This window comes from Cibotium barometz, chromosome 51 (assembly GCF_041138505.1).
Source record: "Cibotium barometz isolate CiBa-2024 chromosome 51, ASM4113850v1, whole genome shotgun sequence".
NCBI lineage: Eukaryota > Viridiplantae > Streptophyta > Polypodiopsida > Cyatheales > Cibotiaceae > Cibotium > Cibotium barometz.
The window spans coordinates 38,028,835-38,055,970 of NC_141096.1; the positions used below are offsets into that span (position 1 = coordinate 38,028,835).

The window sequence follows — 27,136 nt, forward strand, 5'->3', positions numbered from 1 at the left end:
GAGACACAACGAAGTAGATACATCCTACATGACTTGATATATGCAGGACGATGTGCCTCTTACATGATAGGGAAATCAATGCATGTGCCTTTCTATCCCACTTGGCTTGCTCTTATGAGGGAGGTGCAAGAGGAACTGAAGCAAACAATGTACTTAAAGCATCGGTAGTCTGAGATGGTGCTTTTGAAAGAGGATGCACTTCTGAACATGATACATAGGCCCAAAGCTATTTTTCCACCAATACATGTCGCATTATATGTATGACCACAAAGGATAGTTGGTGCCATCCAACCTATCCTGCTTCTTGCCATTTATGATGTCCCAAACAATGGCACACTACTGCAAATGCACGCAACAAAGTATGAACAAGAGGGGGGGGGAAAGCGAGTACCAACGATCAAACACGATCAGAGTGCGAGCAAAAATCGAATGATCGAAGTCAATGAATCACATAATCAAACTCCTATTAGAGACAAGCTTAATCATCGATCGGAGAGTTGGATTGTTGATTGGAGAGTTGGATCGCCCATCAGAGAGTCGGATCGCTACTTGAAGAGTTGGATTATTAATTAAAGAGTTGGATTTCCGTTTAAAGAGTTATCGGAGAGTCAGATCGCCGATTGAACTTTCTGTAATAGTTGGCGATTGGGCTTTTGGAATCGTGATTAAACTCCTGGAATCGTTGACGATTGGACTTTGGAATCGCGATCAAACTTTTCGAATCGCTAACAATCAAACGTTTAGAATCGCGATCACACTTCTGGAATCATTGATCGAACCACGAATCGTGGTGATCGCAAAACTAACCATCATCGATTTAACCTTGGATCGGACGATCAAAGTAATCGAGTGATAGAAATTCTGATCAGACGATTGTAGAGATGGAATGAATTACGCGACAAGACTACAGAAGCAAGCGATCAAAGGAGCAAGCGATTGCAATCGATTACAGAAGCCGACATTCAAAGAAGTGAGCGAGTATAGATTCGTCTGATTACAAAAGCAGACGATCAAACAAGCGAACGATTGCAGATTCGATTGATTGCAAAATCAGATTCGATTGATTGCAAAAGCGATTGCAGATTCGACTAAACCTTAGGATTAAACCTTACGTAATTAAATTTTTTAATTTTTTTGATTACCTCATTTTTTTTTTTTCCAACGATTGCAACTGCTCACCCACAATAGAGGCGCGATCTTCCTCTTCTCGCTTGTATTGACCAGACGTTTGCCGCCTTGTCTTCAACGTGCTGACTGCAGGTTCTCTCTCGCTCGCTCTCTGTTAGAGGGGAGGGGATTCGAAGGCGGCCAATAATGTGATTAAGGTGATGGCCAGGTGGATTAATTTGGGCGGCACCTGCATCTTCATCGATAGCTAAATGGGTTGGAGCATTGTCACCGCCGCCGATTGATGGGGAGGACTCAGCAGAGCAGGAGGAGGTGGTGGTGTCACGGTGGCTTCAGCATATAATTTTACTATCATTTTTCACATCAAGGGACACCACCACGTGGGTGGTCATACGGGAATAAACCCTCCCAAGAAGAAGGTGAAAGGTGCTCGTGTGTAAGAGAACGTTCACATAAGAATGACCATGAGGTATACACAACACGTGTAGGTTCTTGGACTTTTTGGTTGTGGACTTTTTGGGCTACGAGTCTTCTAAAGCTCAAAGATTTTGTAAGCAAGCTTCAGTGAACGGAGTGACAGCTCTGCAAAACTGTAGAAGACCACACAGAGAGAAAAACTCCAAGCTCCAATCACCTCCTGTAATACCACTGTTGGTTTGAGGGGGACCAAGCTCTCACACACACACATATAGCTTGAGACACAAGAGAGCAAGAGAGTTGGAACAGTTCTTGATGTGAGAACTGATAGTACAATATGCTCCAGGGAACTAAAGTACCACCACCTAAGAGGGTGGTCACACGACGAAAAATACTTCCTAGCAAGAAGGTAAAAAGTTCCCGTGTGTAAAAGTCCATTCACACCAAAATGACCATGAGGTATACACAACACTTGTAACATAGACTTCGGTGTAGATTCTTGGACTTTTTGGTTTTGGACTTTCAGGGGTATGCCTTTGCACTTTCAGGTTGTGTACCTACAAACGATCCCAAATCTAACCTATGTTGGGGAGCACTCGATCCACTTAGCGGGGAGCCAAAATAAGCAGCTAAAGGAGCCTGCGAAGAAGAAGAACACACGAACACACTATTGCCAACAGATCTCACAAGCTGTCTTCACAGCTGCATTTATGGTTGGTTTGACCTTGTCGGATTGCTCTTGTTCTCGGATCGTGCTTTGATCAAGGGAGAAGGAGGGGAGCATCACATGTACATGGTGCGGGGACTTGTGGGAGGTTCACCGTCGAGAAGGAATGCGAGTCGATGCCCCAAATGGGCATAAGAAATGTGGCCCCCCCGTGGGTCCACAACGTGCTGTGACCATGCATGTTTTTTTAATTAAGTTTTAGTTTTCTCTTTAAATTATTATTTTTTTACTCTTTAGAAAAAAAATAAAGTAGGGCTGAGCAAAGGAGAAGAACGGCTTGCCCATCCACAACGAAAGCTTGGACACTACCATCTTCGGCTTCACTACTGTTGTTTGAACTTTGGACTTCTAGCTGTCGAGTTGGTGTTGCTACCTAGTCTATGGGAGCATCGTGGGACCGTTGTGATCTCTTTGAGCTTGGGGTCACTTGTTGACAATGCCAAGAGAGAGTGTGTGCGGCTCTGTTGGGGTTTTGGCATCATGTGTGGCTCTTCTTTGATTTGAATTGATGGGTGTACGACACCATACAAGGACTTGGTGAGACATCCACAAGATCTTTCGATTGCTTCATTGGTAGTGCTGGTACATGACTTAAAGTGCCAGTCTCACTGCTCTTCACTAATGCTTAAACTTTTGGGGTGGCAATGGGGCCCTGGCTTTAGGTCTCCACACCAATGGATTTGACAATTGAGGGTATCATTTGTAAAAAGCTCGGCCACATGTTTCTTTCACACCTAGAACCCAAATGTTGGGGTTCCCTTCGTAGAAGCCTTGAGCTTCCAACAACTTTTTTGGGATCCAACGAATCGTTTTGGGACGGCTGTTGAGATACTATTGGGTGTTCGGAACATTGCTTACCTCTCTTTGGCTTAAAGTGTTGTGATGCGGATGATGAGGTTTTTGGCATCCAAACAGAAGGGTTTCCCTCATAAAAGCCTTGAGCTTCTAACAAGGATCCAATAGGGCTTGGGTTGAGGGTACAACACCTTTGCTTGAGGCTTCTACTGGATAGATTTGTGCTCACAGGTAGGCTTGCTAGCTGCCAAGTCTTTGCTTTAGCATCATACTTGCCTTGGCTAGCCGGGGTACTCTTGGATACCCACTCCTTCTTAGTGATCTCCTCGAAGGTTCGTTGTGATTAACATTTGGGAGCATGGTCTTCATCCTTTTGTCAGTGAGTTTTTGGTTCTCCATAATGGTTGGAGAGACTGGTCGATGCATGTCAAGATGAGAGAAGTGTTAAGCGTTAGGGGTTACCAGGAGTCTTTGCACCCCCTTGTAGTTGAGGGTCGATGCATGTCAAGATGAGAGAAGTGTTAAGCGTTAGGGGTTACCAGGAGTCTTTGCACCCCCTTGTAGTTGAGGGTGGTGGCAATTCCAAGATCATGCAAATCTCGTTCTCGTCTGGGAGATTTCTCGTCTACAAGATGCCACTATTGGAGATAATGTGTCCAAGGATGACACCATGTTTAACCCAAAATTAGAATTAGAGCAAGTTCAATGAGATGCGGTAGAGTCAGCATCTCTCAAAAAGAGTAAGATTCTCCTTCCACTTTGAGTGCATGCATAGGTCATCAACGAATATCACGAGGATCATCCTAGTGATATTGTTCTCATCGATGGAGATGCCATTCTTAGAGATAATGTGTTCAAAGAGAACACTATGTTTAACCCAGAATTGGCATTAGAGCACGTTCAATGACATGCGATGGATTCAACATCTCTCAAAAACAAGCCTAAGATAAACAAGATGCTCCTTCCACTTTGAGTGCATGCACATGTCATCAATGAATATCACCAAGATCTTCCAAAGGAAATCTTGAGGTTGTACACATCAACCGTTATGGAAGGTGGTGAAGGCATTGAAGTTGAATGGCATGACACGACAAGTGTAAGTTATCCACTCGTAGCAAATATTATCCACTCGTAGCAAATATTATCTTATATTGATCAACGGGATCAATTATCACCTAGTGGAAGTCGTAAGCTTCTGCTCTTGATCGATTATCAATCACCTAGTGAGAGCATTGCTCTTGATTGATTATCAATCACCTAGTGAGAGCATTGCTCAAGCTGAATGTCATGACAAGATAAGTGTAGATTCCCCACTCCGTACTGAATGCTATCTTTATATTGATCAATTGGATTGATCATCACCTAGTTCAAGTTGTAAGCTTCTACGCTAGAGACCTTCTCCAACATGTGGTCAATGCAAGGCAAATGATAATGATCATGAACTATAGCGACATTAACCTAGTTCAAGTTGTAAGCTTCTACGCTAGAGACCTTCTCCAACATGTGGTCAATGCAAGGCAAATGATAATGATCATGAACTATAGCGACATTAACCTTTTTTAAGTTAATGCACACTATAAGATTTTTGTTCTTCTTAGGGACGATCACTATCAACAGCAACAACTCAGCGTGCTACACAAATCACGCATCAATGAGCTTATCTCCTTTAACCATTTATCCATACTTGGGATGGTTTTGTGTGCAATTTTTTTCCCACCCACCCTACCTTCACAAGACCTTGTGAACCCTTGAGATGGCTAATTTGCTTGAGATGGCTGAGAAGCATAGAGAGCAATGGTGTGTTCCACCACTTCCTAAGATTCCCTTTATGTCGAGCAAAAATATCTTAAAAATCTTTTGAGCAAAGCTATCAATTCTCCTTCTTACTTATGTTTGAGACCTTTGGTAATAAAAAGACTAGCTTAGGTTCTTCATGAGGACCAATAAGATTTAGTTCTTTAAACTCTACGGGGCCATCATATGAAGCATGAGACTCTCCATCTGGGCTTCTTTGAGCGTTCGCAGCTCAGTAAAGCTTGGCTTGCTTGGAGCTCATGGGCTTCTCGTCAACTTTGTCGACCACTAACTTGGCCTAAAGGGTGATCTTGTTTAGTTCAACTTCCCATGTTCTTGTGCGCGTCTCATGTGAATCCACGGCCTCAATGTAGCGAAGCCAATGAGGATTCGTGTCCATAGGAAGGAGACACTTCTTACGCTTTCAATGTGGTTTTCTCCTTCTTGACCAAGTAATTGTGGGCAATATGGAAGTTATCCTTTCGCACACAAGTCCCCACTAGCTGAAACACTAGCTTTTTCTCGTTCAAAGTCACTATTTGCTCCCAAAAGAGCTGTTGCACTAGGCATGAATAGGAAGGTCATTTCCGTCCCGTCCAATCTTGCAAACCTTGTTTCAAACTTCTCTGGAAGTGTCCATGGTTACCAAAACATAAACCCAATCCTCAAAGTTGTCAAGCTCTGGAAGAGGCTCATAGTCATGGTTCTCATCTTCACTATTCAACTTGTTACAACATTTACACATTGATTGAAGCATCTTGGGTAGTTGACCAAGGCAATTCCGATAGTTGTGCCAAACTCTTATGTCAGAATGCCTCGACCCATACGATGAGTCCTTCCTATTTTTTCAAAAACTAGTTACCTTTGCATATGTAAATGTGATTGGTTTCCCAATTATGAACCAACCCTGTTTCTCTCATGCTTAGCCTTGCAAGGATCATGGTGTACGACCCTCTTTGCCATCACCACCACCAATGTGAGGTAAAAACTAAGTCCGAAGGTTTTAACCTTTGCATCTTGTAGAGGACGCCCAAGAATTTGGCTATGTTTCCATCGACAATCTTAACCACAAGGCATGTGTAAGAACGTGCACTACATCTACCATACAGACAATGTCTTTGAAGTGGACAAAATGAAATCATCGCCAAACACCTCAGCAAAAATGTTTTAGTGACTATGATGACCGGTGCCTCTGAAAGGGACAAAATGAAATCATTGCCAATCACCTCAAAGAAAATGTCATTGTGACCATGATGAAGGAGTCCTTCACTATATCTAGCTATGTCGGACCCGAGTGAATTGGTTATAGAGGCAAAGGCAACTCTTTCTTTAACCTCTTGCGAATGGTTATGGGTTCAATCAAAGCCTTTGGCACACTTTTCCCTCACTAGTTCTATGATTGGCTCTAGAACAGAGTCAAGGATACACTCACACAAGGTCAATGGATCCTACTCAACCACTTACTCAAGAATGGTAGACCGGATGACCCGATAAGGGTGAGTGCCTTTGGCCTTATCATGGAAGGGAAGGCAAGACAGTGGTTCAAGGAGAATGTTTCCACTTGAGTAAACTCTTATGGAAAGGCTTTTCATGCATATCAAGAGTTATTTAGTCTTTAGGTTGAAAGTGACCCCAAGATTCCATAGGTAAATCCTCATACGATAGAAAGGAGAAGGATCCAATGACATACCTGTGTGTGTGCATGTGCGCACCTGTGACCCCAAGATTCCATAGGTAAATCCTCATCCAATGACATACCTGTGTGTGTGCATGTGTGCATGTGCGCACCGGTGACCCCAAGATTCCATAGGTAAATCCTCATCCGATAGAGAGGAGAAGGATCAATGTGATACCTGTAGGTGTGCGCGCACGCACAGGAGCGCGCGCGCATGTATGTGTGAGCGTTGGTAATCACTGAATGTGTTCGGCTGGTAACTAGACTAGCAGAACTGGCATGGAGCACAGTGAGGCATAGAAAGCCTGTCATGAGGTTGAAAGGGGGTTTATCGGGGGGCAATTGTCTGTACACCCTAGAGCAAGGACCACCAGAAATTGACATTCTGACTACATTGGTATTTTTGAGGAGAAAGTTGCAGTTAAATTCCCAGAGGAAACAAGTTGTGGAAATCTCATACAATGCTGGGATTTCCACAACTCGCACTAGTGGACAAAAATACCTCCTTTCTGAAGGAGCAAAAGGCACACTGTGGATGCCCTCAAAAGTAGCAGTTGACATCAAAACCTTGTAGGCTTGAGTTCTAGATTAAGTCTAGCGATTATAATTGCAGAAAAACACAAAAAGCTTCAAAAGTCTGTACACAACCCCACGTTTCAACTTTCTTTGTAATCGTGTATATTATTCCAAGGATATTCTTCCTTTTGCTCCTGTGTGCACGCACGTGCGCGCCTGTGACCCCAAGATTCCATAGGTAAATCCTCATCCGATAGAGAGGAGAAGGATCAATGAGATACCTGTAGGTGTGCGTGCATGCACAGGAGAGCGCGCTCGTGCATGCACACGTGTGAGCGTTGGTATTCACTGAATGTGTTCAGCTGGTAGCTAGACTAGCATGGAGTACAATGAGAGGTATAGAAAGCCTGGAATGAGGTTGAAAGGAGGGTTGTGGGGGGCAATCGTCTGCACACCCTAGAGCAAGGACCACCAGAAATTGACATTCTGACTACATTGGTATTTTTGAGGAGAAAGTTGCAGTTAAATTCCAGGAGGAAATAAGTTGTGGAAAGTGTCTCATACAATGCTCAAACTCGCACTAGTGGACAAAAATACCTCCTTTCGGAAGGAGCACAGCAAAAGGCACACTGGATGCCCTCAAAAGTAGCAGTTGTAATTGAAAAAACATCAAAACCTTGTAGGCTTGAGTTCTAGATTAAGCCTAGTGATTGTACACAACCCATGTTTCCACTTTCTTTGTAATCATGTATATCATAAAGTGTGCTCCAAGGATATTCCTTCTTTTGCTCCAAGGAGATTTTCCTGGACTAATGAGGTTTGCTGTGCACTGAGACAAAATACTTGCCTTAGGTAAAGTCCGTTCCAGGTAACTACAAACTCTCTAATGTAAATAGTCGGGTTGAATCAAACCCAGCCAATGCTTTCAATCTCAGCCGGTCCTCAGGCCCAATTTCTCTTGCCAAAAGCGTGTTTGCTCCTTCACGCAGGCCTTGCCAGTAGAGCCATAAGATTTGAACTTGCTTATTGCATTTTCAGCACCCAAATATGTGTATACATCTTCATCAAAAATAGAATTTATGGAGCGGAATTCATCCAGGGACAACTCTGACAATTGGCATCTTTTAGAAAGAGCCAAGGCCACCGATTTTCCCACGATATCATGAGATGTTCGAAAAGGAATTCCCTTCAAACAAACAATGGAAGACAAGTGAATCTAATGAGCAAAACTCTCTCTCTCTCTCTCTCTCTCTCTCTCTCTCTCTCTCTCTCGTGCAGGCTGGTGGGCATGGGGGTTGCAGCACCAGTGGCAGTTAGACATGACCACAAAATGTCACGCAGTATTTGCTTACCTTGTATACAAGATAATCAGCCATGGTTGTTGCATCCAGGTGCCCCGCAGGAAGAGACTTCAAGATACGCTCTTTGTTGAAAGATATATTTAGTGCAAACTCTGTGGAGACGTCCAACATTGCCATTACAGTCTCCACACTATCAAACAAGGGCTCCTTATCCTCCTGAAACCAACATCAAAAATACTCTTAACAACCAGACAGAATTCTAAGTTTCTTACATAGTACACAATGAGCCTACACCCCCCACCCCCCCGCAAAAAAAAAAAGACACTCATGCTGTTATCAAGACTCCTGTACAATATAATCTGCATGGATTACTGAACCACAAGTGTCTGTTTTGCTGCCTCCTCTATCCATATGTAGAGTTATGTAGCAATTTGGAAGGCTTTCTTGTGCTGCCTACTGACTTTGCTACTACATTTTGATGTGACATAGTGATGCATGACGTTGGTGTGCTAGAGCTGCATGCTTAATATAAAGATCAACAAAAGCCATTTTGATACGTCTAGCACTTCAGTCTTCTAGAAGCTAGCATTTTCCCAAGCCTGTCCACTTATGTTTAAAAAAGCAGTAGATAATATCAAAAAGCAGAAACCCTAGCAGAAGACCTTTTCCAATTCAACACAGATCAATAGGCCCTACACACCTGCAAGTCACGATTGTATGCCTGTGGTAATCCTTTGCATAGCACAAGAAGGGTTATAAGGTTCCCAATCACACGTGCAGATTTGCCACGTACAAGCTCCATGGGATCTGGATTTTTCTTTTGAGGCATAATACTGCTCCCCGTTGACACAGCATCACTAGGTGTTAGAAAACCGAACTCTTCAGAAGCCCACAAAACCCACTCTTCCGCAAGCCGTGAAAGATGTACTGCTAGAATGGAGTTGGCTGACAAAAGCTCCAAGAGAAAATCACGGTCTGACACTGCATCAACACTGCATGACATCGTGATCAGTGATCTTGATTAAATCTAATCTTGTCTAAGAATGTCACACCATTTCAAGAGACGACACACCCTTTGTTGAGAGGTAATATGCTCTTCATAAAGATATTTTATAAGAAACATCACTATTGCCTTGAATGCCAAGATCTATGGAGCGGCATACCTGAATTATTGGCCTGAAAGCAAAGGGGAGAGAGCTATGGGAAAGGCAAGGTTATGTGGCACCACTCCACATTAGAACATAGATTTACACTCGATGACATCATCATGGAAGCCAAGCACAGAGAGAAGAAATTATGCTCTTGCTTTGCAGATTTCAAAAAGTTTTTGACATGATCCCACAAGCTTGATTGATCAATAGACTAAGGCATCCAAAATTATGTCAAGGAGAGACTCATTAGGGAGAAATTAGCCTAGATAATGTCTTTACACATGACAATGTGGCAGATGTACATGTTAATATCATACTACGCGGGGGATTTGTAGCCATTTAGACGGTAGTGATAACTTTTTGCCTCCTTAGGAGTTCCCCCGCCCCCGCCCCCGCCGAGTGTGTAAGTGACCTTATCATGTCATTTCACTCATACTTCACTCATTCTCATTAATCTACATTGCATGTTGTACTTCTTGCTTGCTTGTTGCATGTGTGTGTGCGTTTCATTCTCATTAATCTACTTTGAGTGTTGTGCTTCTTTGAACCTCTGTTTGTGTCATGTGCATAGTGTGTGTCTACTGTGTGCTACACGCACGCAAGACTAGCTTCGAGGTTTGGGGAAGCTTGGAGCTAGGCAGGCTGATTGGTGAGCTGAGTTAGGGATAGACTAACGGACGGGCGCCCAAGTATGGACGGGCGGGCGCCCAAGTATGGACGTCCAATGACCGGCCAAGAGCCTATAAAGGGTGGCCAAGGTTACTCATTAGCCAAGAGAGTCTCGTGTGATTTGTGAGAGCTCTATGGTCTGGAGCCTGGATCTAGTGCAGACGTGCACCTGCTTTATGCAGAGGCCGACAGCAGTCTCAAGGCCCGCGAGGGTAGCTTCGTGGCGGTATGGGACATCGCGAGGTAGAGATTGGTTGGTACGTCCATCTAGTTAGCTCAGCTCATGGCTCGGTGGGGACAGTCTGTGGGCTTGCCCACGGCTGTCATGGTTGGGAGGTGAGTTAGGCCTGCACCCCCTTCTTGTTTGTTTGTTTGTTTGCAGGTTTCGAGTCTCGTACCAGGAGCGTTCCACAAGGAGATCTATGGGGATTTGACAGTGGTATCAAAGCGTGTCTCATGAACAAGCAAGTCGGTAGGTAGAGAAGATGAGGTCGAAGATAGGTATGTGTTCAAGAAGCTTGCTGTTTAGTTTATGCATACTGCTGTTTTTTCAAATTAGTATGTTGTTTTTTCATCAAAGAAACCCGTGATGATGGAGAAAGTGGTCTAGTAGGGTTGTTTGCTTAGCAAGAAGAAGGCTGGATATGTTCTTGCAGTCGCATGAACAGTTTGAAGAGAGAAAAAAAAAAAAGCATGTCAGCTTTTGTTCGTAAGAGAGAGAGAGAGAGAGAGAGAGAGAGAGAGAAGGCCGTCGGCTGTTTTATGCACAGACGGGTGCTAGAGGCAGTCGGGCTTGCACACGTGCTGTGGCGCAGGTGTACAAGCGGCGCAAGCATATGGCTGTCGACGTGGACAGCGCAGGCGGGTGGCTTAGTGCTCGTAGGCGCACACGGCTTGCAGCCTGGTTGTTTGCGAAGGCGCCGGCGTAGCACGTCGAATTAGCCAGCAGCAGTCGGGCGAGCTCGTTAGCGGCATGTTCACACAAACAGGCGCTGATCGCAAGCGGTGTTCGCAAGCGAGTGCAAGGCTGTCCGTCGGGTGGCAGAAAATCGGGCGCAACAAAAAAGCGAAAAGTAAACGTGTGGGGTGGAATTTTTTTTTGTTTTTGTTTTATAAAAAAAAAACACCCACGCTTGACGTTGCTTTTGTTTTTGCTGAACCTTATTAAAGGGTTTAAAGACCCATTTTAAGCTTAAAGGTGTTTTTTTTTTAAGAAAACAGAATATTTATTTATTTATTTATTTATTTTAAAAAAAACACAAAAGCAAAAGCTCAAGTTGCTTTTGGGGAAGATTATATAAACCCCTTAAGTGGGCTTCTTGCCACACATCTCTCAAGTTTTCAAGCTCTCAAGCTCTCAAGTTCTCTCGAACTTTTCTTGTGCAAGATCAAATTTTCTCTCCACTTGCCCTCTTCACGATGTCGACCCAAGAATCCGAGTTGGAGCCCCTTGTCGAACGCAAAGGCTTGCCGGCTACAGAAGATACCGATGCCAATCTTTTTGACGATTGTGTGTCCAAACCTGATTTCCAAGAGTTCAAAGTAGCTCTCGAAGCTTCTTCTTCGGAACATCAAGCAAAAATCGCCGCACAGATGCAAGCTTTGCAGAACTCCATCTCTCTTTTGACCACTACTCTATCTACTCTTTCGGGTATGGATACCTTGGCCTCTGCTTTAGGCCCTAGCATTACTCCGGAACAGTTCGGAGGCGAGCAAAAGCAGCGTACCAAGGAGATAGTGGACAGTCCGAAGGGCAGCTTTTCGACATGCCTTTTATCAATACGTATCTGGTGATAGCCAGTACGTAAATCTATCTTCGTGAAATATTTCACTCCTGCTAACCGGTCAATCAGGTCATCTAATCTAGGGAGAGGATAACGGTTTTTAATTGTCAGCTTGTTCAATCTCTTGTAATCTATACACATTCTTCAGGTGTTGTCCTTCTTTCTCCTAAGCAACACAGGTGCACCCCAAGGTGATTTATCAGACGCAACTGGTTAGCTGCCGTTGGCGTGGGTCCTGTGTTGGTCTTTGTACCCTTTTGCTTCGGGCACTCGTTACGCATGTGTCCTTTTTCTTCGCCGATAAAACAACGTCCCTCCTTCTTGAGCTTTAAAGCCTTAAGGAGTCGTTTCTTCGTAGCTGGTTTACCAGACTCATACCGTTTACAGGTTAAAAATGCTCTGTAAAGGATCTCCTCGTAGAACGCTCTTGGTTCGACATTCGAAACCTGCAAACAAACAAATAAACAAGAAGGGGGTGCAAGCCTGACTCACCTCCCAACCATGACAGCCGTGGGCAAGCCCACAGTCTTGGCTGTCCCCACCGAGCCACGAGCTGAGCTAACTAGGTTGACGTACCGACCAATCTCCACCTCACGACGTCCCATACCGCCACGAAGCTACTCTCGCGGGCCTCGAGATTGCTGCCAGCCTCGGCTGCGTAAAGCAGGTGCACGTCTACACTAGATCCAGGCTCCAGACCATAGAGCTCTTACAAATCTCGCGAGACTCTATATGACTAATGACTAACCTGGCCACCCTTTTATAGGCTCTTGGCCGATCATCGGGCGTCCACACTTGGGCACCCGCCCGTCCATACTTGGGTGCTCGCCCGTTAGTCTATCCCTAACTCAGCTCGTCAATCAGCCTGCCTAGCTCCAAGCTTCCCCAAACCTCGAAGCTAGTCTTGCGTGCGTGTAGCACACGGTAGATACACACTTGTGCACATGACATCTTCAAGAAGAAATTCCTCAAGAAAGAGGATGATTATGATGTTGTTGCCCGGTTTACAGCTTTGACCATGACCTCGCAGCACCTCACTTACGAGATCTACCTCCAGAAGTTTAGGGACTTGTAGATGAAAGCTACAAAGATGGATCCCACAACTCTTTTGGGGTTCTTCGTAGCCGGTTTACCCGACTCATACCAATTACAAGTTAAAAATAACAAATGCAAAACTTTGGACGAGGCCATTCATTCAACTCGTATCTATGATGATACAATGGTCTCTTCCAAGTCTAAACCCGTTACCGAGTAGGGGAATAAGCATAAAAGAAAGTTCTCCGCACCAATGGCTAACACGACTGAAGGAAAGTCTTCGGACCAACCTTCAAAGAATTCAAGTTCGACACCAGCGAAGAAGAATTGACTCCTTAAGGCTTTGAAGCTCAAGAAGGAGGTACGTTGTTTTATTTGCGAAGAAAAAGGACACATGCGTAACGAGTGCCCGAAGCAAAAGGGTGCAAAGACCAATGCACAACCCAAGCCAAAGGCAGCCAACAACCAGTTGTCTTTGACAAGTACGTCAGTTACTGTACTTTCTCGCCCTAGTACATGTTCTGATTGTCTGTTCAACTCTAAAGTTTTTGGCTTGCATGATCTTCTCCGAGTTTATGGAGAAGTGAATGGCCATAGAATCCACATTCTTCTAGACCCTGGCAGCTCACACAACTTTGTTAACTACAAACTTGTGCAAAAATTGAGTCTTGACACGACACCCAGCGATCATACCTATGAGGTACGCCTACCTGCGGGAAGGCAAGTATGGGATCGAAAGGTGGAGATGCTACCAATCCGGATTCAGGACTACAAAGATACTCTGGAATGCTATGTTATGCACCTAGAACATGTAGACTTGTTATTAGGAATTGAGTGATTAAAGACTCTTCAAGTCCAAATAGATTGGTCTAGTCATATTTTTTCTTTTCAACATAGGAACACCTAGTACAGTATTTTAGATGATTATATACATCCCTCTCAGGGACCTCTTGTAGATACAGTTCATTTTGGAAATATAATGGATTCTTCTTTGTATACCGCTTTCCATTGTGTATTGATTCCACTTTCTTCATTTCTCATACCTTCCATGGATGTCAATGAATTAAGCATTTTGAAAGCAAAGAATTACAGAAGATACTTGATTCGTTTCAAGATGTATTTTCTAAGGAACTGCCATCGGGCTTACCACCTGAAAGGGCAGTAGATCATCGTATTGACTTGATCCCTGGTGCTCATCCTGTCAGTATTCCACCTTACAGAATGAGCCAAGCTGAGAAAGATGAGTTGGCTAAACAACTCGAAGATTATTTGAGGATGGGCCAGATCCGTCCAAGTAAATCACCTTGGGGTGCACCTGTGTTGCTTAGGAGAAAGGACACCACCTGGAGAATGTGTATAGATTACAAGAGATTGAACAAGCTAACAATTAAGAACCGTTATCCTCTCCCTAGATTAGATGACCTGATTGACCGGTTAGCAGCAGCGATATATTTCACGAAGATAGATTTACGTACTGGCTATCACCAGATACGTATTCATGAAAGGCATGTCGAAAGAACCGCCTTTCGGACTAGGTATGGCCATTACGAGTTTCTCGTATTACCTTTTGGGTTAACTAATGCTCCAATCACTTTCCAGCAAACGATGAACGATCTTTTTCGTGAACATTTCGGGAAATTTGTGGTTATATTCCTAGATGATATTTTGATATATAGTCGTAGTCTTGAGGATCATGTTAGACACCTCATGATTTTCTTATCTATTTTAAGACCGAATCAACTATATGCTAAGTTAAGTAAATGTGAGTTTTTTATGACAGACATCATTTATTTGGGACACAAGATCACTAGAGATGGATTGAGCATTGACTATGACCGAGTTCAGAAGGTTTTAGACTGGCCTATACCGCGAACAGTGAAACAACTTCGTTCTTTTCTCGGTTTTGTTGTTTTTCTTCGGAAATCTGTATGAGAGTACTCTCAGCTCACATTACCGATGACCGACTTATTGAAAGGTCGTGGACGTAAGTCAAATCAACCTATCACTTGGAATAACGATTTGGATATGGCCTTCAGACTTTTGAAAGATGAAGTCAAGGAAGCACCTATCTTAGCATTACCCGATCCTAGTCGGCCTTATGTTCTTGAAACTGATGCCAGTGACTATGCCATCGGAGTTGCTCTATTTCAAGATGGTAGACCTGTTGCTTTTGGAAGTAAAAAGCTAGACGACACTCAATCTCGTTGGCCAACCCTCGAGAAGGAGCTTTATGCTGTGATTCACGCTCTCAAGGTTTGGAGACATTATTTATATGGCTCCAAGTTTGTGGTATTGAGATCATCAGTCAATCAAGTATGTGTGTGATGTGGATGATTTGAGAGGAAGGAAAGCTCGTTGGACTGAGTTAATGCAAGATTTTGATTTTGAGATTCGTTATCGTAAAGGGTCCATGAATAGTGTTGCAGATGCGCTTAGTCGAATTAGAGGTAAATACTTCGTCATTCACCGAGATTTCTACCAACTTATTTCAGTCATTGAGAGGGCTTTGCAGGACTGATAGTTATTTTGGTCCATTTTGGCAGAAGATCCAAGACAGGAGCTCATTGATTGACCAAGACTCGATGAGTGAACAGCCTATCATTCAGGCTACAGGAAGCCAGTGGATGATTTGGAATGGTTTACTATTCCGTAATGACAAAATTTGTGTACCACATATCCCGGACATTAGGTCCAAAATTCTTAAGGAGTGTCACGACCCTCCTTCTGCTGGACATCCTGGGGTATACAGGACGCTATCATTAGTCAAACACACTTTTTATTGGCCAAAGATGAAAGCGTATGTAGAAGATTATGTTCTCAAGTGTCAAGTTTGTCAAGCAAATAAAGCTGAACGCTTTAGACAGGCTGGGTTGTTGCATCCTTTGCAAATCCCAGGTAATAATTGGGAAAGTATTTCCATGGATTTTATTACCGGATTGCCAAGAACACATCAAGGCCACGATTCTATTTGGGTTGTGGTAGATCGCTTGACAAAAATGGCTAGATTTTTACCGACCCGGAAGACTATTACAGCTACACAATTAGCATGGCAGTTTATCGAGCAATTGTTTAGACTGTACGGGTTACCGCAAGACATAGTCAGTGATAGGGACTCTAAGTTTACGAGTGATTTTTGGAAACAACTTTGAATTTGAGTTCCTCATATCATCCTCAATCTGATGGCCAGACTGAAAGAGTGAATCAGATTTTGGAGGATATGCTTCGAGCATATGTATCCAAAAGACAGAGTTCGTGGGAGAATTATCTTCCTATGTTAGAATCTGCATATAACAGTACTAAGCATACGAGTACAGGTTTTAGTCCTTTCATGCTTATGTATGGTTTTCAACCTAGATCACTTGTTACAGTAGGATTCTCAGGACTTCAACATGATGCAGCTCGTAATTTTTTGCAAGATATGCAAGAAATGTTACAAGTTGAAGTGCTCAAGACCGAGACAGATTTTATTCTAATAGACATCGTTTACCCAGAGAGTTCTCTGAAGGAACGATGGTATATTTGCGAGTTTCGAAAGATTCCGAGACTTTATGGACAGGTCGATCTCCGAAATTATCCCCTGGATACTATAGACCATTTCGTATTACACGACGGATTGGTTCAGTTGCATATGAATTGGATTTACCTTCTCATGTGAAAGTTCATCTTGTATTTCATGTCAGTAGACTTAAGGAAGTACTTGAATGAGCTATGGAAGCTCAGTTGTCTGTTAGGGTTTCATGTGGGAGACACATACACAGAGAAGAAGAGAGAGAGAGAGAGAGAGAGACATGTGGGGATAAGTCAACTCACAGTATGAGTGTGTGACTCCCCTATCACACATGTATATTTGCACTAGTACACATAGTGCACTTAGTACATTTGATCTCTGTCATCTTTCTCTGGTATAGGTGTGGTGTCCGAAAGCCAGGTGTCCTCTGTCTCCTACGGGCTCTGAGTGTCTCTGCTCTCTGGAGAGTAATTCCCTGCCGTGTAGGGGCTGGGAGTGGGATGGATCTCTGAAAAAATGTAGTAATCTGTGTCTGTCGTCCCCCCTCTAGAGCTGTTTGAGCCTGTAATGATGTCTCTCTGTGGCGCTGTATGTCTAGAATGAATCTCCCTAGTATGCACTGGTCTGTTGCCTCAAAGATCTGGCGTAGGGAATGTGGCTCTCTGAATAAAATGGGATCTCTCTCTCATGGCTGTATATGCTCTGCATCTGCATACATAGTGCTCCTCACTCTCCACCTTCTCTCTGCACAATCTGCATACCCTCTCCTCTTGGGGGATCCGTGCTGCTCTGCCAATCTCAATCTCCAATCGGTGTGATGAAACTCTAAGCTGACCAATAGCCACTCGGGAGCCGTGTGGTAAAAAGCCCTCCATGTATCTAGGCCTCTCTATAAATCCATCATCAATGATACTCATGAAGTGATCTCTGTAGTATAGCATCTTCGGTGGAAGAGGCTGTGTAGGCGATATCCATGTCTCTCGTGTATAGAGCTGCCATAGGTCCTGTCTCAATACTCTGTTCCTCTCACTATGTGAGAGACGGATATGTGGTGCATCCCTGTCATACTGGAATGGTGGTAGATCATCCATGTCTAGGCCATGCTGTGAGAACCAATGTGTGACTTGTGCATACCATGATCCTTTGTCTCTTGCCTCAGCCAGCTGTCTAGATGCCTCAAAAGCTCTGTATGACAATCTGTCCTGTGGCATCTCTCTGAATCTGTCTAGCAGGCATATAGTCTGAAATAAGGCCTCTACCATCATAGGAGGCGCAGTAAACTCAGCTCGGATAATGTCATGAGGTACTGACGGTTTGCTGCGTATCATGCGTGCCATCATGAGGGCCTGTGGTCTCTCTATCTGTGTCCACCAATGGGTAGCAAGGCCTGGCGCCCATACCGCTGCTCCATACATCAATGCAGGTGTGACTAATGTGTCAAATAGCCACCCCTTTGTCCGAGGCTCTTGAAAATGCACTTGGTGGCACTGTCTCTCTAGCATAGCCAATGCTGCATATCCCCGTGTCAATCTAGCTCTGGCTGTTGAACCCATGGTGAAGCGTGTGGCTGCTGCAGAGAAGGTAACCCCTAGGTACACGTATGATGTCACCACCTCCACCTGGCGTCCTGCGAGAGTGAATGTCAGCTGACTCCTGCCCTTTCTCGATGTGTGAAAGACCATAACCTTGGTTTTCCCAAGGTTCACAGTAAGACTGTCACGACCCTGTGTTTTTCTCTGGACAGTATGCAAGTGTGCACGGGGACATGGTGGTCAGTGTGAATGGCATCAGGTTGGAGTCAAAAAGTAAACCCATGTGTGGACAACCCCAAGTGTGAAGGGGGCAAAGATACTTTAATTTAAAAAGGTTTTATAACCTTTGGTGGGCAAAACAATTAAAGTTTTAAAGGTTTTAAAACCTTGGGAGGCCCCTAAGCAATTTATAGAGGCTACTCCACTTTTGGAGGCCCACGTCTCTCTCTTGCTTTTGGGGAGGCGTGCAAGGAAGCTGCGTGGAAGAGAAGGAAAACATGGTCGTCAGACTGCATATGTGGGCTGCTGGTTTTTGGCTGGGCACAAAACAGCCCGTGTGGATCTGTACGACTGCAGTACAGTGTACGGCTGTTGCAGGTTTAGGCGATGGCTGTGGTGCAGGTGCAGACCTGAACAAACTGACGCAGGCGCAGATCTGTCCAGCAGGTACACACGTGTGCAGCGTGTACTACTGCAGTCCTGTCCAGCAGGTACAGGTAGGGCAGTACAGTATCGTACAGCTGCAGGTGGTGCCTCATCTGGTACAGTCGGCGCACCACCAGGGTACATTGGTACGGCTGCCCCGTAGGTGTTGACCTGTACGGACAGGTGCAGGTGCATCGTACAGGCAGCAGTGTATCTCATAGGCGGCCAGGCGTGTGCTTCTAGGAGGACGGCGTGCTTTTGCAGAAAGGAGGGGCTGTTTTTCCTGGATTCTCAGGTGGCCAGGACTACAAAGGTGCACATGGTGCTGATCCTCCTTGCAACAGGGCTGTTTTGGAAAAGGTTTATGGACTGTTTCGTGGCAGTTCATGTGGCTATGAACATGAGCAATGCTCGGGACTGTTTTGAGATCAGTTTGAGGACTGTTTTTGTTTGGCTGCAAATTCAGCTATGTACTTGGGTTTTTGGCTGCAAGTACAGGTCACTTGGTTATGTTTCTTGGCATGGGAGTGAAGCAAGCTCGCATGGCTGCGTGCTCATGGAGCAGATTGTTTTCTTCTTGCTAGAAAGGAACAGAGGGACCTACAGTTATGGGCATCTCTATGTTGCCAGATGTTTCATGAGGGAACAGGTAACTAGATGTATGCCGTGTTTGGCAATGTTGTTGAATGGTACCATGAATGGTTCTGTATGAAATCAGGACAGAAGTTTCAAAGGGAAATAGGCCTAAGGGTTTCATGTGGAAACAGGTCGTAGGTTTCTCGAGGAAACATGTTTTTGGGTTTTCTCTAGGAGATAGGTCACATGCAGGCAGAATGTACAGGAATGGACACATGTTTGGTACGGCCTTGCTACTGATTGGGCAGGGGACAGGCATGGTTGTCACGGTACGAAAATACGATACCGTATGGGAATTTTTGGTACGATATGAAATTTTCAGATACCGTACGATAAAATACGGTTTTTATTTTTTACACTTACAATCTATGGAGCTTCAAGCTTGAATGTGAGGGAAGGTTGGGAGGGGAGGAGTCTACAGTGCTTGAGGAACCAGAACATGGATATGTGTCGCTCCCGGTTGGATCTCCCGATTGTCTCCAAAAAAGAACCTGGATGGGTAATGCAATACCAAAGGTCTCCCAGTGTAGCGTTTATGACTAAGGGACCGTCCTTGCACAAATACGAGGAGTGCATCTAGGGTGATAAGTTTAGGGACTCCTCTCTAGATCAAAATGGCCATGTCCGAATCTTCTCCCTCGTGCATAACTTGAGAATCTAATTGTCTAGCCTACCTATACCAGGGATCCCCAAGTGATGTAGCAAGATTCTCTCATCCTACCAATCAAGTGTACACTACCAGTCTACCTCGCCAGATTTTTTAGGTCTCTCAACAACCCCATATGGAATACTGAGTGGACACGAAAGTTGCGAAGTATTGCGAGCATTTGGGATCTTTTTAAAGCAGGGTTTCTATATTTTTTTTAGCATTTGGAAATTTTTTTTCCAAGGGAAAAAATTTTTGGAAAAAAAAAACTCGCACCGTACGATATCGTACGGTATCGTACCGTACGAACCGTACCGTGCGAACCTGTTCGTACGCGTACGAGACTATGGGGACAGGGAATCCATGACAGAGATGGATAGTACCCTTTGAAGGTAGAGAGGGTTGGTACAGGTGTGTCGACTGTATGGTATGCTGTGCTGTGATGCGAGTTCTCTTTTGAGAGACAGTTTGGGAGTCTGTTGTGATGCAGAAGCACTGGATGTGTCAGGGTGTGATGCTGTTCATAGTGTGAGGCTATGGATGGTTGTGGCAGTCCTGATCATGGGAGAAAGCTTCGTATGCAGACTCAATGTGAGAGAGTCTTTCGATGTGAACAATGGCTGGATTTGTTTGTGGATGTCGAGTGGACAAGAAGCCATGATGCACGTTCTTTGCAGGCTTCAGGAGTTCTACTATGACGGCTGAGTTCCCAGCCTTATTGTAATCAAAGCTCTTATAATCAATTAAAGAAATACCGCAAGGGGCGCCACTGCGTTTTGGGGCCAAACGGTGTTCGTGTACTGTTTACAAGAGCACTCTAGCTCCCCTTGTTTGTTTTCCTTTTCGAGGTCCTCAATGGTGTTGAAGTGTTTTATGTGCGAGTGTTTGTTTCACCGCCCCCGTCAGGCCGGTTTCAAAGACCCCTCTGTGTGCAGAAATCATCGAGTGCATGTAGATGCTGCTGTAGACCACCTGGAGACTCAGACACTAATACAATATCATCAGCATAAAGCATAATATGTACTGAGGTACCTGCTAAATCAACTCCATCTCCGCCTCCCCGTGTAATGAAGTCAGCCACCTCATCAATGTATAACCCAAATAGCGTGGGGGAAAGTGGGCTGTCACATGCATCCCGCACTTGGATGCCACGTAGACATTTCTGTACAGAAGGTGCAGGACCTGGGATCGTGAACTGGTCCCATGTGAGCCCAGTCCGGGACGAGTCAGCCAGGGATCCATCTCAGTCGTCCGAGGTCAGGTGTGCATTGTCCTGCACATGAGTCCAAGGTCAGGTGTGCACTGTCCTGCACATGAAACAGTGCCAGTCCGTGCTGTGAGTCTCCCTCTAGAATGATGTCAGTGGTTCTGTGTATCTGGTTTGGTACCGGATGCCAGATCACTGAGTTGATTAGGTTTAGCACAAGGGGCCAGCCCATAGGGCTACCCCGGATCTGAGTGGGGGCACGGGAATGGTGTAGAACCACCCCCATGAGGGCCAGGAAGGCCCAAGCTGAACCCACCAGCCATGGAGGGGCTCTAGGACAGCCCTAGGGCACAGATCAGGCAATCTCCAGGGGATTACAGCCTTTAAATGGCTGTAGGGCACGTATGGGGCAGCCCATACAGGCTGCCCAGCCTTGGGATTGTGGACAAAAGTGGTGTCCAGCCAATCAGAAGCAGGCGCATCACTTTCAGCCTGTTAGGGAAAAAAGGCAGCATTTTTTGCGATTTAATTCAGCATTTATTGCTGAATTTCACCAGTCGTGGGACAATAAGCTGTTTTTCAGCTGGCCGACTGCTCCTGAGGAGGAGTATAAATAGGGTAGGCCTAAATCCCATCATTCATCTCAGTTTTCACCAAGTGCTCAAGCCAATCAAGGGCCAGTCAAGCCAAGGAGATTGCCAAGCAAAGGGGTGGACTTCTGAAGGTCAAGGGCAGGATTTTCCAGCCAAGAAAAGGTCAAGTTTCCTGTATTTGTTTTCAGATTTACATCATTCTAATAAAGCAAATACACCATCCGTGGTGGGGGCCCTACAGAGGGTAATTGGGACCCAATACTGTGTCCTCTCCATCTCCCCCTTCTCTCTCTATTTTCTGCACATCTCCTTTCAGTTTGTGCGTTAATTCCGTCGCGAAAAGAGTGCTGATTTCTAAGTTTTGAAGTACCGATCCTTCTCCGAAGCTTCCGCATATTACAGTGGTATCAGAGCCTACTTCAAGGACAAAGATTCAGCAAAGAAAACCATAAATTTTTTTTGCTCGTGTGGTTGGTTTTTAGACGCCGGTGGACTACCCCTTTCGGAGTGACTCCTGTCCCTCGAAGGACGGTTGGTTTTTAGCCTCCGGAAGCCTCCGGAAGTCTCCCACACAGATAGTGGATGGTCAGATTGCGTTCCGGAAAGGAATTGCATTTTCCCGCTATGGCGAGCGACGAGAGAGAACCAAAACCATGGGACCAGAGTGCACCAGGCAGCCCAGCTAGGGCACCCGGCTTGAGTGTCACAGACATGTTCCAACAGATGATGCAAGCAATCGCAGACCAGACAGCCAAGTTGGATGAGCAGAAGGCGCGGATTTTGGCTCTGGAGGAGCGTCCTCGCTCTCCAGCGTCGCGTTTTCCATCTCCTCCTCCCTCTCCTTCCGTATCCCAGATACCAGATGCTCGTCACTCACAGGGACCCTCTCGCGGGGTCACAGCCGCAACCAAGCTCCTTGCTTGAGATGCAGATGCGTGCATTGGAGATTCGACAACGAGAAGACGACGCCATGCGACGAGTGGAACACGAGCGTTACCTCAGAGCTTTGGACGCCAGATTGACACGGCGGCGCCCTCGAATCCTTTTTCCGAGAAAATGAATTTCAGTAAGTATAATGGTAAACTCGATCCCACAACTCTTTATTCCTGGTTAAAACAATTTGAAGCTTACTTTGCCGCAGTTAGAAAAACAGATACTGACAAAGTGATCTTAGCGAGTTGGTACTTGGAAGGTGAGGCCATTCCTTGGTGGACTCAGTGGGCTCATGCCCACACCAAAGCAGGTATGGCAGCTTATGGGTGGGACGAATTCGTCCGCGACCTTAAGCAGCGGTTTCTACCGCCCCACTACCTTGAGCGACTCGAAGACGAGTTCAGGGGAGCGCGTCAGAACGCGCAACCAGTCCTTCAGTTTGCCAATAAAATTTCGACTGCAATTAGGCTTATCTGATACGGACACGAAAGGGCAGTTTTTGTATGGCCTGGACACGCAAATCCAATGGGAGGTGCGTATGTTTAGGCCAGCCACCTTTGAGGACACACTCTCGCTTGCGCAGAGTGCAGAAATGAAACACAATGGTGGCAAGCCCAAGACTTCCCAGCCGGCTTCTCCCAAGGCTAACACCTCGGGGGGCAAAAGCCAGAACCAGACGCGGTCTTCCCCAGGACAGAGCCCGAGAGCCTCTGGCTCCAAGAACTCGAACAATGCGTCTAAGTTTATGCCAGACCTGAAAGCGGAGGCAGGCAAGACAGGTGGCAAGTTGAGTGCTGAGGAGCTTTCTCAGTACAAGAAGGAGGGTAGATGCTTCTTTTGTCATACAAAAGGACATACTTCTCGGGATTGTCCGAAGAAGCCTCCAAAGGCCACCGCCGCCTCCACAGCTTCCGTGGTGAGCACAGCTCCCACACAAACCCCTGCGGCTAACCCTAGTTCTTCAACCCCCGGTGCTTCAGTTGGAGCAATTATTAGCCGGGAGCTCGAAGATAAGCAGAAGGGCGTCCATGACCAGGAGTATGAGCGCAACGAATTGCTCAAGTCCTTTGGCTACATAGGTGGCCAGAGAGTCGTCGTCTTGTTTGACAGCGGCAACACGCAGGATGTGGTCACGGAACAAGCCGCTAGGCGTGCCCGTTTCGAGCTGACCCTGGTGGACAAACAGGTTGAGGGTTTTAGCACAGGTATGACAACGAGCGTCAAGTATGAAGCTCTAGGTGCTAAGTTAGTGATTCGGGGCATAGAGTTTGTGCGTGACTTTATGGTGGCCCCTCTTGTAGGAGCAAACATAATTTTGGGTATCCAGTGGTTTCACAAGTTTCTTCCTGATGTCAAGTGGGACAAGCACACGTTCCAGATCAATCGGAATGTGTCAAACACCCCGGTGACCATTAAGTGTGAGCCAGGTATTCCAAACTTTCCGCTCATAAGTCACTTGCAGGCTAAGCGAGCAGTCAGGAAAGGCACACAGTGTGCGATGATTTACATCCAGACAGCCCAGACGGTGGCCAGTGCTTCCGAGAAGTACTCGGTTCTCCTTGAAAAGTTCCAGAAGATTTTTCTTCGGGACAGTCTTCCTCCCCAGCTCCCCCCGTCTAGACCGGAGGATCACAAGATTGACCTCCTCCCAGGCTCGGAACCCCCGAGCAAGTTTCCGTATCGCCTTTCTAAGGCAATGGAATCGGAGTTGGACCGCCAACTCCAAGAATTGTTGCAAGCTGGCTTCATCCACCCCAGGGTGTCGGCATTTGCAGCACCGATCTTGTTTGTCAAGAAGAAAGATGGGTCTTCCCGGTTGTGTGTCGATTATCGTGCACTCAACAAGCTGACTATCAAGAGCAGATTCCCGATGCCTCGAATTGACTATATTCTCGAGAGGTTGAATGGAGCAAAGGTGTTCTCAAAACTGGATTTAAAGAGTGGGTACCACCAGGTACGGATTGTTGAGGGGGACATCCCCAAGACAGCCTTCTGTACAGAACGGGCCCACTATGAATTTGTGGTCATGCCATTTGGATTGACGAACGCCCCCGCTACATTTAACCGCATGATGATGCGTATTTTCCAGGAGTTGATTGGAGAGTGTGTGTTCATATTTCTGGACGACATACTCATATTTTCAGCTACAGTTGAGCAGCATAACATTGATGTGGAGAAAGTCCTTAAGTTGCTAGAAAGCAACGAGCTCTATGTCAATGAAAAGAAGTCAGAATTTTATCTGTTCCAGGTACATTACTTGGGATATATAATTAGTGCCGAAGGCATTCGACTTGATCTGGCTAAAGTGGCCGAGATTGTTAATTGGGAAGTACCTCAGACAGCTTATGACATTAGATTATTTGTGGGTATATGCCAGGCATATTCCACCCACATTGACAAGTTTTCTGATCTCTCGGCAGATCTCACCGATCTCCTAAAGGGAGTGAAAACAAGAAGGCAAAAGATTCGAATGACTCCACGAGCGTTGGAGGCATTCCAGAACCTCAAGGTGGCTTTGTCAAAAGCGCCTTGTTTAGCCCTTGCCTCGTGGGACGAACCATTTCAAGTGATCACCGATGCGAGTAACATCGCAATTGGAGGTGTATTGCAACAGAATGGTCATCCGGTAGCTTACATGTCTCGTAAGTTACTGCTCGCCGAAAAGAACTACTCAGTCTATGATCGTAACTCCTAGCAGTTATACAGGCCTTGAAACATTGGAAACATTTCCTGTATGGCCGTGACTTCGAGGTTCGCACTGACCATCAGGCATTGCGCTGGATTCAGACGATGCCAAGTGCCCAGTGGAGTGATCGACAACACCGCTGGAGTCAGATATTCCAGCAGTTCGGTGGCATGATTGAGTACCTTCCAGGAAAGGCCAATCCAGTGGCCGATGCTTTGAGCAGGAAGGGACAAGTATCTGCGTTTCAGACCACTAGACTTGACCTTGTTGGTACAGGACTAGAAGACATGAAGCACACATACGCGGATTTCGAGGAATTCGGTACACAATGGGAACAGGCATTGGATGCCACAGGACCATGCCATTTTCTGATACGCGATGGTTGGCTTTTCTACAAAGGCCGACTATGTGTCATGAAGTCATTCCGGGTAGCTCTTCTCCATGATGCCCATGACGCCATTACAGGTGGTCATAGGGGCATGAATTCGACTCTGGAGAAATTAGAACGGCAATACTATTGGCCAAAGATGAGGCGTGATGTGTTTACATATGTACAACGCTGTGACATTTGTCAAAAGGTGAAAGCTCCTCGTGGAAAGAAGATAGGGTTGTTACAGCCTTTGCCAATTCCTGAGGGTCCTTTCCAGGACATTTCGATGGACTTTGTCACAAATCTGCCTCCCAGTCCGAGTAAGCGTAATACACAGTGTTTAACTATTGTTGATAGGTTCAGCAAATTTGTTATGCTTATTCCTTGCAGGGCCAATGTGACCGCCGAGGATGTTGCCCAGCTATTCATTCGGCATTGGTATCCGATTGGCGAGATTCCTAGGACCATAGTGTCAGACTGAGATGCCAAGTTTACCAGTCATTTTTGGAGGGCATTGTTTGATAATTTTGGTACTAAGTTGAATTTTTCCAGTGCATTCCACCCACAGACTGATGCCCAGACAGAGATATACAACCAGTTGGCCTTTGATGTGCTGAAGTGTTATGTCCACGATCAGCAAGGTAAGTGGGAATCGTTCTTGCCTTTAGTTCAAGCTGTTTTGAATGACTCTTTTTCTTCAGCTATTGGCAGGACTCCATATGAGGCAGCGTTTGGAAGGCCTTTCCAGTCGTCGTTAACCAGGACTTCGTCTTCAGTACCTGAGGCGAACAGAGTGACGGAGTCTTACTAGGAGATCCTAGAGTCCGTTAAAGACAGATTGGCTAAAGCGCAAGAGGCCTACACTCGATAGGCCAATAAAGACCGAAGGGACATGAAGTTTTCGGAAGGGGATTGGGTGTATCTTCGGATTATGAAGCAAAGATTGAAGCAGGTGGGCAAGCGATGCCCAAAGTTGTCTTTCAGGAGCTTCGGACCATTTCCCATCCGGAAAAAGATTAATGAGGTGTCTATGCAGTTAAAGCTACCTCCGAGTTGGACTATGCACGATGTATTTCATGTCAGCTGGTTAAAGCCATATGCAGGTCCACCCCCTTCAGAGGTCAAAGACGAAGCGGAACCAGACATTATTGATGAAGCAGAAGTAATGGTTCCAGAACAGATCCTTCTGCACCGTTTCAAGCATGGCTCAGGCCGAAGACTACGACAGTTTCTCACGAAGTTTCAGGACCGAGGAACTCATGAAGCGGTATGGCTCGACAAAGAATTTTTCGAAGACTATCCGGCATTATTGACGGATTATTTGGAGGCTATGCAACTTCCGTCAAGTTAAGCAGAAGGGGATGTCACGTGCATCCCGCACTTGGATG

General features: G+C 45.6%; 1 protein-coding gene across 1 annotated transcript in view; it reads right to left on the bottom strand.

Moving 5' to 3' along the window:
- Positions 1-7,120: 7,120 nt before the first annotated feature.
- The window catches only part of LOC147609604 (L-Aspartase-like family protein), a 44,352-nt gene continuing 24,336 nt past the window's right edge, over positions 7,121-27,136 (bottom strand). The window contains exons 5-7 of the mRNA XM_086787615.1: positions 9,054-9,345; positions 8,405-8,569; positions 7,121-8,238 (exon numbers count right to left, since the gene is read on the bottom strand). Of these exons, the coding sequence (XP_086643741.1) occupies positions 7,984-8,238; positions 8,405-8,569; positions 9,054-9,345 (712 nt within the window). The 3' untranslated portion in view covers positions 7,121-7,983. The remainder of the gene's footprint in view (positions 8,239-8,404; positions 8,570-9,053; positions 9,346-27,136) is intronic.